Source organism: Pollachius pollachius (genome assembly GCF_949987615.1).
Source record: "Pollachius pollachius genome assembly, chromosome: 13".
NCBI lineage: Eukaryota > Metazoa > Chordata > Actinopteri > Gadiformes > Gadidae > Pollachius > Pollachius pollachius.
In genome coordinates, this window is record NC_136946.1 from 5,417,509 (window position 1) to 5,430,852 (window position 13,344).

Consider the following 13,344-nt stretch of genomic DNA (forward strand, 5'->3'; position numbering starts at 1 on the left):
GGCCACTATCATGTGATCAGGTCTACCAAAGAAAACAAAACAAAGATTGAAGGTCACTTCAACTCCTAATCCAAGTGACACGCAAAAGATAGTCCAAGCAGACCATTGCTTCTGCTGAGTCACAGAGAAACCTTCTGCAGGACCAGAGCCAACCAAAGATTACTCAACCAAAATGAGTAATCCAGTTAGATTTGATTTTATTGAATATGAATTACCCATGAGGAGCTATAAATGCATAGTTAATCTATAATAAATAAATAATACGTTGTAGAAACATGGTTCAAATGTTTTCAGAAGTGGTTTACTCAATCCCAAGGTTGTATTTGTGATATTTAAAAGCACATCATTTCATGAATGTGACGTTTTAGATATCTCTGGTCATTCTGCTTTTATGTACCAGGTCATGGGCAATAGATTCAACTAGTGGCGATAGTACACGTTGACCATCCACCCATTTCATAGCATCGTTTGGCTCAAAGATGCGTACAGGAAGACTGCAGACACCGGGGTTTGAACCCTAAACCTCCCGTCTGTGAGCCAAGCGACCCTGTATTGGTGGTGTTTCATTGGATTTGATGTGCTTGAGTTTTTAAGTGCTTTATCTCTGAAAGAGACAGAGTTTACCATAATGGCCGACAGAAACCACACAGCTCTCAGGGTTGTGTGGTCCCTGATTCCTGGGGGTATGAAGAAGAGGTCTGAGGAAAATGACCGGAAACTAAGATTTAGTTTTAGTTCATATTTGTAATTTGTAATCTACTTTCAACACAAACAGAATAGGAAATCTCCCAGACCTGTCTTATTTATTTGAGCCATTCTGGAGATGAAGAAACAATCAATTAAGACCTTTAATGATCTATCATTGATAAATTGATTTACACACAAATCATATTACTTCATCTGGCGGATACGGTTTGGTCTTTTTTTGAATGAATAAACATTCACTGTTAGTTAATGTTGAATGGTTGAGTCTAGAAGTGAATGGTGTAGTATTGAACCAAGTAGTGTTGTTTCCTGTAGAGTCTGATATTTTTAGTTTTGTAGAACTAGTACAGTATTGTTTTCCACACAACAGAAAAAGATACAAACAGAAGATACATGTCAACGGTTTATTGTCGTTTGACAGACATGCACTTGACACTTTGAGGCTCCTGTGTGATTAAGTAAACACAATCCGACTTTGTTCAAATGCTGTTCGATATTAACCGTCCAAAGCATTAAACTATGATACCGCCGAATTAAAAACCCTTCATATATTGCACTTCTTCTGCGGCCCAGGGCTATGACCTAGTCCCCAACGTCATCACATAAACAGGACGGAATCAACAAATACTGCAAAAGGCTACTCTGACCCACAGGGGGATCCGAGAGGCTGCGTTGGTCCGGTTCACTTGCTCATCTCGCTGACGGTCTTCCACAGGAGGTCCAGCTGCCCCTTGAGGTTCTGGGAGTTGACCTCCATGGTCCTCTTCAGGTCCTCCCCGTAGGGGGTCAGGCCTCTCTGGATCTCCTCGGTCTTCTGGGCCAGCCGACTCTGGAAGTCCCGGGTGATGGGCTCCATGTTCCTCTGGAACTCCAGCAGGCTCTGGTCCATCTTCTGCCTCAGCTCGTCGGTCAGGGGCCCCATCTGCTGCTGGATGCGTAGGATGCTCTGGTCCAGCCTCTCCTTCAGCTCCTGGCTCCTCTGCCGCACGTCGGACCTCAGGGCGTCGGCGTCCATGGCCCGGGCGTACGGCATCACCCCCTCGGTCGCCTCGGTCATCTCGGACATCCGCCTCTCCAGTTCCTCCTTCAGCTCGTCGGTGTAGGGCCGGAGGTGGGCGCTCAGGAGGCTCAGGTCGCCCTCCACGCGGCCCTTCAGCTGCTCCGCCTCCCGGGACACCTTGGCGAGGAGCTCCTGGCTCATGGGCGCCACCTGGGACTGGAGGGTCACGGTGAGCTTGTTCACGACGTCGGCGCTCTCAGAGATGAGTTTGCTGTGGAGGGTAGAAGGAGACGGGGGACAGGAGGAGAGGAGGTCAGCGTCTGGACTTTATTGGTTTCCGGTTGGATTGTTTTGCATACACACAAGTCCCCAGACAAACATAAACCGGGCAGGTTGGTCAACTCAGTTGGCTAGGGGGTTTGGATCCCAGCTGAAGGGTTCTAGGTTCGATTCCCCAATGTCCTCACCAAGTCTACCAGTAGATATCCTTGGGATAAATGCCATCACCCCAACCTTAGTCCTTAATGGATCTGAAATCACTGTGAGGCCCCTTGGATCAAAGTTAATGGTCAATAATGTGAAGCTTACTTGAACTCATGTCCCAGCTGAGACTGTTTGATCTGCTCCACAGAGTCTTCTGCGGTGCGGGTCATCTTGGCAACATAGTCCCAGAATAAATCCTTCGCCACGTCCAGCTGCTGCTGGGGTTCCAGCCTGATGTCGGCATTGCAACCTGCTGGAGAAACAACGTAGGATGAGAATAAAGTCCAACTCCTGTTTGAGGTACTTGGGAGTAGATTTTAGTTTTTAGTTTGTGTATTTAACTTACCAGCAAAGACTGCGAGGACCACCACCACAAAGAGCTTCATGATGGATGCTAAAATTGAGGGAGAAAATTTGATTTAATTGACCATTTTAAATGTCATCAAACATTTTTCCAGTGCCATATTCTACAATATTTTACCAGCTTTGGATCTGGATCGACCTTCTGCCTGCGAGTGAACAGTGGATTGTGGCTGCGCTGAGTTTGCCCGGAATATATGGTCTTGGGACACTGAACGTCAAGGAGTAAAGTTCAGAGCCAAGTGCCCTGCTGTACGTCTCTGTGTCACACACACGAACGTCCACATAACCATGTGGAAGCTGACCTCAGTTTGCACACTGTCGATGATGATACTGCGTCATTGGTTGAAGGGTTGTCTCTGAATCACAGGGATCAGGAAATCAACCGATATCGAGGAAACATAAAAGATATGGCGGCCATTTTGAGTGAAGTATTTGTATGGAACGTATTTTTAAGTTATGTATTGTACCTACACTCCATCTTAATTTTATTTAAGTGACAATGAGATATGAGACATAAAGGACAAATCTAGGCTGTAAAAGAAAATGGGCTTAAATGGCTTTAAACCAATAGAAAATATACATTCATGACGCAATGCAATGAATCAGCGAAACAACCCGCTGAATACTGTTAGATTAGATGTAGAAGTACTGGATAACTGCTGTGTAAGTATATTGATTCATACAGTTTCTCATTGATTGAGGTAAAGCACAGGGCACGCCTAAACACATCCAACAACCGCATACACTAACATATATCTTGATGTTAGCCTATCAGAGAAGACCTTTGAGCCTGTGGTTCTTCTGTCCCAACCCTGGGGAGGGATAGACGGACGGACTGACGGACAGACCACCCATTATAAGAATGCTAGCAATATCTTCAAAAGCTTTGGAGAAAAGCCATAGGGAAAAGTTTCCACCGAAAGGAGACAAATATGTCATATTTCTGAAGTAGCCTATCGTTAAACACCAAACACGTCTTGGTTCTGAGCAGTAGATGGGTGGGGGTGGAATGGGTGGTGTTTGTAATTCCACTGATGGCTACCATAAACCAGCGGGGGTAATCAGATGACGAGATCACAGGGAATGTAACGTGGTGGGACAGGAGGGCGTACAACAGGGCACAATGACGAACTTTGCCCTTTCCAACAAGCTATAAAAGCTCCTGAGAGAACATCTCTACCACAACAACACCTTGAGGCTCCAAAGAAGCAGGTAAGAGACGATATATTCACACAGACCGCTGGTATTCTACCTCCATGACCAGTTGGGTTGCATTCGATTGTAAGATGATGGATTTTTTTCAGATTGAGTGTTGAACATGTGTTTCTTTCTTTGACCATCAGTGTCACCACCACCACCAACACAACCACCACAACCACAACCATGAAGGTCTTTGCAGTTCTAGCTCTGACCCTTTTCTCTGGTAAGTGAAGTGATCTCATATCCCGGGGCGGGATAGTGTAGCGGCTACAGGGGGTTTAAGTCCCTGCCGAAAGGTACTGGGTTTGATTCCCCATGTCTGCAGTCTAACCTGTAGGTCGGCAAGATGCCCTAATCCTACCTGCTCCTTAATGACGTGTGTCTTTATTCACTCTAAGTCCCTTTAAAGACCAAATAGTAGTACTGTTTCTAAAGTCCTGGATGTTCTTCCCCAAAGCGTGCAACGCTGAACTGCTCTGGCAGGACCCGGCCCAGACCAGTATCGCCACAGTCAGGGATGCCTTCTGGGACTACGTCGCCAAGGCAACCACCACCGCGGAGGACTCCCTCCAGCAGATCAAACAGTCCGCCCTGGGACAGGAAGTGGAGTAAGAGCGCTCACATTAACCTGGATGTTCTGTTTCAGTCGTTTTGATCCAAAGGCCTGGTCGATCAAAAACACAGTCAGTAGTGGCGTTATTGTAAACCAATCAAGATTTGGCAGATTTTCTAAAAAGCAACTCAAAATCAGCAATTGCAGATTAAAGTACATAGGAATTAATTACAGGTTGTGCATTAAAGAGGTAGAGATGGTACTTTTCAAAACAAAAGTGTTGTCAGGACACGTTGAATCTGCAAAAAAGAAGCCCCATTCTGACGGGATTAGTTTGATGTACCACTAACTACATCAGTGGAATACTTTTCACTGATTAGATAAGTCAAAGGTCATTCTAGTATCACTAACCCCCCTCCCCCTTCTCTTTGAACAGCACCAGGATCTCCGAGAGCTCCCAGGCCGTGACCCAGTACACCGTGGCCCTCCAGGCCCAAGTGGCCCCCATGACCCAGGAGCTGCTGGCCAAGCTGTCCCTCGAGGCTGAGGCCCTGAAGACCCGCGTTGACTCTGAGCTGGCCTCTGCCGGCGTGGCGCTCCAGCCCTACTTGGCCGAGCTGAAGGAGGAGCTCCAGAAGCAGGTGGAGAGCCTGCAGAAGGAGGTGCTGCCCTTCGCCCAGTCCATGGACGCCGAGACCCTGAAGGCCACCGTGCAGCAGAGGAGCCAGGAGCTGAAAGAGAGGCTGGACCAGAGCCTCCAGGGCATCCAGACCCAGATGGGACCCCTGACCGAGGGCCTGAAGCAGAAGGTGGACCAGAGCGTGCTGGACTTCCAGAGTAAAATGGAGCCCATCACCCAGGACTTCCAGAGGCAGCTGGCCCAGAAGAGCCAGGAGATCCAGCAGAGCCTGACCCCCATGGCAGAGGAGCTGAAGGCCAAGCTGAGCGTCAACACCCAGGACCTGCAGGGCCAGCTGGCCGAGCTCTGGAAGTCCTTCAGCGAGAAGATCCAGTAATGGATCGATCCTGAGACCCATCTCTAACGACCCCCCCCTTGTCTACAGACAACTCCCCCCCTCCCCCCCCCACCCCTGTCTTGAGACACACTGGTTATTTAATGTTGAATTGAACAAATAAAAAGTATTTTCAAGCCCAAATATTGTGTCTATATTTCTTGTCATGCCAGAATCATAGACTTGAGCAAAATCCTTGTAAGTTGTAAGTTACAAGGATTTTAAGTTCTAGAATCAAGGCGATTAAATTGACTCACAGCAAAAAGCTTCATAACAAATATATATTATAATAAAAATTATATATATATATACTGTATAATAGCTAGAGGGATCAAAAACTCCAGGGATTGCATGAATGGGGGAAGGCACATGTTGGGAGGCATGCTTTCCTGAACCTACCTTATACTCAGTCAGTGCCCCAAACCAACTGTTCCCTAATGTATCGCCTGGGATCAATAAAGAACCATCTTATCCTGACTTGATCTATAATGATAATAAATATTAATTATTAAAGGGATGTTCAAAGGACCCATTTCAGTGTCCCTCTTAAGTGAAGATACAATCAACCATCTGCCCAGGTACATAATGCAGCAGACCCATAATTAACGTAATGAGCGACACCTGTGTTTGTCCTACAGCGACCCTCAGGTGAAATGTGCCTCTTGCCTCTTGAAGCTCCTGGTTGGGCTCAGTATGACCACTTCTGAAATGTATTTAGGCGTATTCACACCTGCGGATACGGTGTGGAGCAAAGAGGAAACGGAAGGTCTATTGGATACTTGGGTCCGATATCCAATAGACATTCAGTCTCCGTGCTCCATGATATGCCACGACTCATTTTCACCCGACGGTCCGACAATGTGCTGCTAATCTTGGAGTTACCGCTAATCAAATAATAATTCCCATAATGCGCGCGGCTGAGCGGGTGCCTGTTACGTCCAAAGAGGCGTATGATTTTTAAGAACTTGGTCGGACCGAGGTGCGGTCGCTTTCACACCTCAAGGGAACCGCACCAGGGTTCGTTTGGAAGTGAACCGAGACCACCTCTCCGGCTGGGTCTCGGACCGGCTGTTTGGTCCGCACCAGAATTCGATGGCTTGTATTCACACCAGCCCAAAAGGTCCGCACCAGCGATGTTTTTGGTTAGGTTCGAACCAAACGAGGCAGGTGTGAATACGAGTGTTAGGTAGGGTGTAAAATAAGCTTGAGATCCACGCAGAACTCTTACAAGCCGTCTCAAGGCATTATAAAACCAAACGAACACGTTTTTTGATAAGAAATTGCATTTATCGTTCCCCAATAGATATATACAGGTCATATATATATATACTTCTCCATATATATATTTTTATAGTGACCGTCCACAGTGAGAAAACAACAATGACAGGTTATGTAGCACGACTTACACGCATTCTTATATTAGTTCTACTATATCCCTGGCCAAGACCGGCCCACACCCACCCACCCCACAGACAACACAAGGAAAACCAGAACACACTTCATGGACTTGATGCCACAACTTTACAGTACAAAACATGATATAACCTAACCCCCCCGCCCTTCAGAAAGACTGCGTAAACAAAAAACCAGGCACTGGACTGCATGATAAAAATGAAACAGCAGTTCGGGGTCACAGAGGTGTAGATAGGTCCCTGTTATTCTGCTGATTTATTAACAACATTCTTCATCACAGCCAGTCGCCATCTCTCCCCCGCCCCATCCGTACACCGTTAAATCTTATGTACACTCGTTATCATGGAGCCACCGACATATGTCGGGGGAGGGGGGAGGGGGGTCGCTGACATCAGGCTGGGGAGAGACCATAATGAGGATGAAGAAGATGACGATGAAGATGACGACGTGATGCCTCCGGGACGGCGTGACAGGACCTCATCGCACGCGGCGTCGCTCCGTGGCGTCACTGCTTGTGAGGTCACAGCGACGAGGCGATGACGTCGTCGACAACGAGGTCGCCGTCGACGCGTCGTGACCCAGTGGCGCGTGACGTCATCACGCGCCACGGACGGGCGTCGGCTTTTCCGTCCACAGTGCGATTGTCAGTTCCATGATGCGTGTATGAATAAACCCCGCCCCTCCCCCCCCCCTCCCCCCCCCCCCCCTCCCAGAGCCGCCGGTTCCGGCCGGTCCCCGGCGGGTTTAGCCGATGGTGACGCCGAAGCCGCACTGGAACTTGTTCTTGCGGTGGTTGAGGAAGGAGCACAGGGCCAGCGTGAGGGGGAGGGGCAGCAGCTTCTTCTCCAGCGTGGCGCCCACCACCCAGTTACTGTCCACCGAGCCTGGGGGGGAGCACAACAGCATGCACACGTTGGGGGGGGCTATAGCAACACAAAGCTAAAGAAAAGGGTGAGAATACCGGCCGGCCTGTCATGACGACTTAATACTACTTGTAGCTTTGGATTAAAGTGTCTGCTAAATGCCCTCAATGTAAAAAGGAATACGAACGGAAATAAGACCGCGGATTCTGCACTAAATTCACTTTTCGGCTGTTATTAAAATCCTAAAGTAAACCCGGCACAATCACGTATCAAAACACAGTCGTAGCGTCGGTTCGTAGAGCGGTTTTACAGCTGTAACAAAAACAAAAGGTCAGCCTCCACGACACGATGTCAGCTGTAGGCGCTCTAACAGAACTGGGGGCGTACCTTTGAAGAGAAGGTTGGCCTTGGGCACGTCCAGCGTGTAGCCGAACGACACGCTGGTCTCCTGCATGCGGGTGCTCGCCTCGAACTCGACCCCCACCTGCAGCTGGAGGCAACAACAGCAGAGGCAGGTGAGAGAGGGCGGAGGAACAGCAGACGGCCAGACAAACACCTGGTATCACATGAAGCATCACGGGAAAGACGTCGTAACGCCCCCTCGGTTGTTGAGGGAGACGTCACGCATTAATCCACAGAGCATTGTATTAGCTGTGTGCGAGTCAGTGTAGTACCGTGTCGTTGGCCTTGTGGTAGTACGAGGCGTGGGCTCCGGCGCCCCCTACTGTCAGCGTGGCGATGTAGTTGTTGCCTGTTGGGGGAGACGTTGCATCATGTTACCATCAGCCCATTGGATATTAAATCATGAGGATCCTACACACTGATCTCCACCAACCTCTCTCACACACACACACATTATAGAAAGACCCACAGACAGACAGACCCACAGCCAGACAGACAGACATACATTACAGAAAGACCCACAGACAGACAGACAGACAGACAGACAGACAGACAGACAGACAGACAGACAGACATTACAGAAAGACCAACAGACAGACAGACAGACAGACAGACAGACAGACACACTAACAGAGAGACAGGCATTACCGACACACACACACAATTCAGACACACACACTAACAGACACGCATTACAGACAGACACACTAGAGACACACACACACACACACACACTAGATACACACACACACACACCTGTGTAGCGTCCCGCCAGGGACATGACGGTGCCCTCCTCTCCGGGCCGGCGGTGGTAGACCAGCTCCCCGCCCATGGCCAGGGAGGGGGTGATGGACTGCAGGTAGTGGGACACCACGATACCTGGGAGGACCAACCGGGGGGGGGTTACGCTCGGGCCGGTGCCACGCTACATCCATAGCAGAGACGCGTTCAAAGGTCACCCCCCCCCCCCCCCCACCCCCCCCCAGAACGAGGCTGCCATGAGGTGACACCACGCCACCGGATCGCCCCACTGTCATCCGAGAAGCGTTTGTTTTTAAATCGATTCGTCTCGCTATAAAAAAAAGGGGGGTTGCTAAGCGACCGTCGACCTACCGGAGCCAACCAGGACGTCGGGGTTGCCGAGGGTGACGGCGGCGGTGAAGTTCTCCCCGCGCCACTCGGCGTCGCCCTGCCAGTTCACAAACTTCTGCTGCTGGGTCTGAGGGCAGGAGAAGAACAGACATGTGACGGCTGCTACCAGTACCATGGGACCAACTGGACCATGTGACGACTGGTACCAGCACCATGGAACTAACTGGACCATGTGACGACTGCTACCAGTACCATGTGACTAACTGGACCATGTGACGACTGCTACCAGTACCATGTGACGACTGGTACCAGTACCATGGGACTAACTGGACCATGTGACGACTGGTACCAGCACCATGGAACTAACTGGACCATGTGACGACTGCTACCAGTACCATGTGACTAACTGGACCATGTGACGACTGCTACCAGTACCATGTGACGACTGGTACCAGTACCATGGGACTAACTGGACCATGTGACGACTGGTACCAGTACCATGGGACTAACTGGACCATGTGACGACTGGTACCAGTACCATGGGTCTAACTGGACCATGTGACGACTGCTACCAGGACCATGTGACGACTGCTACCAGTACCATGTGACGACTGGTACCAGTACCATGGGACTTACTGGACCATGTGACGACTGGTACCAGTACCATGGGACTAACTGGACCATGTGACGACTAGTACCAGTAGCATGGGACTAACTGGACCATGTGACGACTGCTACCAGTACCATGTGACAACTGCTACCAGTACCATGTGACGACTGCTACCAGTACCATGTGACGACTGGTACCAGTAGCATGGGACTAACTGGACCATGTGACGACTGGTACCAGTACCATAGGACTAACTGGACCTGGTGACTACTGGTACCAGTAGCATGTGTCTAACTGGACCATGTGACGACTGGTACCAGTAGCATAGGACTAACTGGACCATGTGACTACTGGTACCAGACCCATGGGACTGACCTTCATGTGACCATAATAACCAACAGCATGTGACTAACAGAACTGGCCGCCATAAACATGTTTTAAAAGGTAAAAGAAAGTATATCCTCCATTAAAGACTAGCCCAGAAAATACATTTTGATTTATCCTTTTAAAGCAAACAAACAGCTTCAAGGTGAATCTGAATGAGTAACCGTGGTAACAGACCTGAAAAGCCAACTTGGAGCGGATCTGGCTGGAGACCTGGTGGATGATCTGGGCGTTGAGACTGCCACTGTTGTCCATGTCGCCCACCACCACGGGGAAAGACTGCAGCCAGGAGGAACACAACATAAGGGCTCAGAACAAGCAGACCTCACATGATAAGAGGGGCTCTGTCAAACCCAGACGGGAAAGGAGGTCATCACAGCAAAAGAGGACAATACGAATTTAAATCTGATTTTAAAAAAAAACTATCTTTACACAATATATATACATTTTGTATACAGACATGTATTTATACACATAATACACATAGCAATGTGAAATACTGAAAGCTGAGGTAAAACAATATGATGACAGTGTGACGAATGACTATTAGAATAACATGAGGCCATCAGCAAACAACAGCTTGGTGGGTATTAGTGACAGTTAAAGGGTTACCTCCGAAGGGCCGGTCTGCTTCGTTCCAACATAGGTGACCCCGAACCTGTAGCTGGAGTCTCCTAGCGTGCTCAGCATCAACGTGTGATTCACCTGCACACGTTGAACACACGTCATACACGTTAAACACATGTCATACCTCTGGCTTTTTATGAACGATAGCGTATGAAACACACAGGTATGAAACTTCTTAGAGATTGGATGTATTTATTGCATTGCTTTTTCTTTTTTATTCCATTTTCCTTGGTGTGATCCCACCATAAATTAAAACTAAAATTCTCGATTCCTTGTTGTTTGCGTCTTATTTATGTCCCCAAATGAAGACAGTAAGCCGACTGCAGTGTTTCCGGCTAAAGCGGATCCTTTAATAAACAGACGCCGGGAAATGACCCGAAGGTGGTTATGAGAGCGGGGCGGAACCGACCTGGAAGTAGTTACTGAGGCCCTTGTTGACGGTGAGCCGGACGCCCTCCATCTGAGCAGGGAACACCTCTGGAGGGCAGACAGAAGCAGACGCTCAACACAGATTTAAACCCTTGCCATGGCAAGGTTTTGGTCAAGCCTCACCTTTGTTTAGACGTCAATATCCACCTATGTCAAGGTCCTTTCCAAGAAGGGAAAGCCTCAACATATCAAACGTCTATTACACTGATGATTTTTTTTTATTACCCAAAACGACTTTTTTTGTTTGTTTGTTTTATTTGTTAACGACAAACGCACCATGACAACACAATCTCCTCCGCCTTACTATTTACCTTTGCACTTCCGATGACACTCCTCGAACGCTCCGGGGTTGGGCAAAGGGCTCTCCGCCTCCGCCTCCTCGGCAGCGGGTAGGACCGGAGTCACAGAGGGCATCCCGAAGCCCGGGGGCACCGTCATCCCCGGAGCAGGGGCGCTCCCGGGGACCGGCGGTGGGGGGGAGCTGGCTGCCAAAACACTCCCCATTCTGAGACGATGAAGAAACCAGGAGATGAAAACAGATTGGTTTCAATGAATGGGGGTTACTAGGGTAGTAACGAGAAACGAGAAAATGGATATATATATATATATATAACTACATACATATGGTTGAAGTACGGTAACGAAATACGTTTAATTCAAGTGACAAAAGTTTAACAAGCCGTAAGTCCGGTAAGAAACATCCCTTAATGTGTAATACATAAGCTAATTAATTACAAACGGTGACATCACATCGGTCTTCATTCATTCATTTCAGCCTAATGTAAAAACGGATGACCGCTCATTGGCCAATGAATAGCGAAACCGCTAATTCTGGAGACAGTGGTATGGACCTCGATAACACCTCAAGCCCCACTTTAATGAGCGATGAGGTGGAGTTTTAATAAAGACTGACTGGCCTTTAGCGGAGCTAAGCTAGTGCTCTCCTGCGGACAAATGACTAGTCTGCTAGCAGGCTAGCTGTTCTAGCACCATGCACAGACTGACAATCCCACACGGGATGGGAAAACATTTCGAGCCACTACATACAAAAGGTATTTGCAGTCATACACTAGCACTGGGATTGTAGCCTTTGTATATGTTCAAAACCTTGTGGAATGAAATACAGCACTAACATTAGCTACTCACGTTGAATTTTCCAGAGGACAGTACGGCCGGAAGTTATAACATGCAGTACCTCAAAGAGGACGAGCGTGAGGCGTCGACCCTCCCCCTTTCTGGATACGACTGCTTGATTGGTTAGAAACCCCACATGTCAAACCTTCTTGGCAGAGGCGCCGGTCAATCATCAAATGTGCAACCAGCAAGTCTAACGATATTGTATGATTAAAGGCGTGGCTTAGAGCTCGAGTGAATTTCTATTGGATGATGAAAGTGTAGTGTGCTGTGAATGGGAGTGGCGAACTATATTGGCGACGCTGTTTGGTCGACGACCACGACGTCGTAGAGTGGCATTGAGGCGTATTTAAACCCAACGGTGAACTACGTTGAAGGTCGTTGGAAGCACGTGGGTCTCGGGTTCAAGATGTGGTCTATAGTTTTAAGCATCAGTAACCTAAAAGGTGTAAATAAAAAAAGGCATTTGTATTATTGACTTACCAGTTCAATAAGTGTTAAGACTGGGGTACTTGAAGCGTTAAAAGACGACAGACAAGAGAATATGTTTTAGTTGCAATTTATTACGATTTTCTTGCAGCGCCCATGTTTATTTTGATGTCGTTACAACAATGGAGGCGACTGAAGATCATCTGCAGAAGTCACTTGAATATTCTGGCCTCACTTTAATGCAATTTAAGGGCAAACTAGAAACAGCCAAATTGATGATGGTATACAATTGTTGAAAACAGTTTTAAGCCAATTTAACCAAAATAAAATTCCAAATTGGTGTCAAGTCATAAAAGGCCAATACAGGAACAAAAACAAGAATGGGTCAAAATAAAGACTTTCATGTTCCTCAGACTCTTCAGCCAATTTAGAGCCCGAGACCACTTTCTTCTAATGGTTAAAAATGAATACATGTAATTGATTTTCTACTCAGCATTCCTTGTGCCAAACATGTTGAGGGTCTGCTTTAGATTTGACCAAAACTCAAGTGGTGTGTGGCGAGATCCAGGGCGACCCTCCTACGATCAGTAACATCTTGTTTACCACAGACCACGTTACAAACGGGCGTTTCATCGAGGCCAGAT

The 13,344-nt window shown here is 48.1% G+C and overlaps 2 protein-coding genes across 2 annotated transcripts; one reads left to right on the forward strand and one right to left on the reverse strand.

The window, feature by feature from the left end:
- Positions 1–4,192: 4,192 nt before the first annotated feature.
- On the forward strand, positions 4,193–5,320 carry apoa4a (apolipoprotein A-IV a; the record flags this gene model as incomplete). The annotated part of the gene is made up of 2 exons (XM_079749345.1): positions 4,193–4,359; positions 4,741–5,320. The coding sequence occupies 2 exons, from the start codon at positions 4,193–4,195 to the stop codon at positions 5,318–5,320; spliced, it is 747 nt and encodes a 248-aa protein (XP_079605471.1).
- Positions 5,321–7,452: 2,132 nt separating this feature from the next.
- tomm40l (translocase of outer mitochondrial membrane 40 homolog, like) lies at positions 7,453–12,309 on the reverse strand. The gene is made up of 10 exons (XM_079749108.1): positions 12,284–12,309; positions 11,449–11,642; positions 11,118–11,185; positions 10,694–10,786; positions 10,259–10,360; positions 9,109–9,214; positions 8,752–8,874; positions 8,268–8,344; positions 7,981–8,083; positions 7,453–7,614 (listed from the first exon to the last, which is right to left on the reverse strand). Exons 2-10 carry the CDS (start codon positions 11,639–11,641, stop codon positions 7,475–7,477), a joined length of 1,005 nt encoding a protein of 334 aa, XP_079605234.1. The 5' UTR covers position 11,642; positions 12,284–12,309; the 3' UTR covers positions 7,453–7,474.
- Between the last annotated feature and the right edge of the window lie 1,035 nt (positions 12,310–13,344).

Bases quoted from the DNA above. Each gene is read 5' to 3' on its own strand.
- tomm40l (XM_079749108.1), bottom strand. From the start codon at position 11,641: ATGGGGAGTGTTTTGGCAGCCAGCTCCCCCCCACCGCCGGTCCCCGGG. The intron at 10,361-10,693 runs GTAACCCTTTAA...TCCTGGCTGCAG, and splicing joins AGCAGACCGGCCCTTCGGAG to TCTTTCCCCGTGGTGGTGGG. The intron at 8,345-8,751 runs GTGTGTGTGTGT...CTCCCCCAACAG, and splicing joins CCTGGCGGGACGCTACACAG to GCAACAACTACATCGCCACG.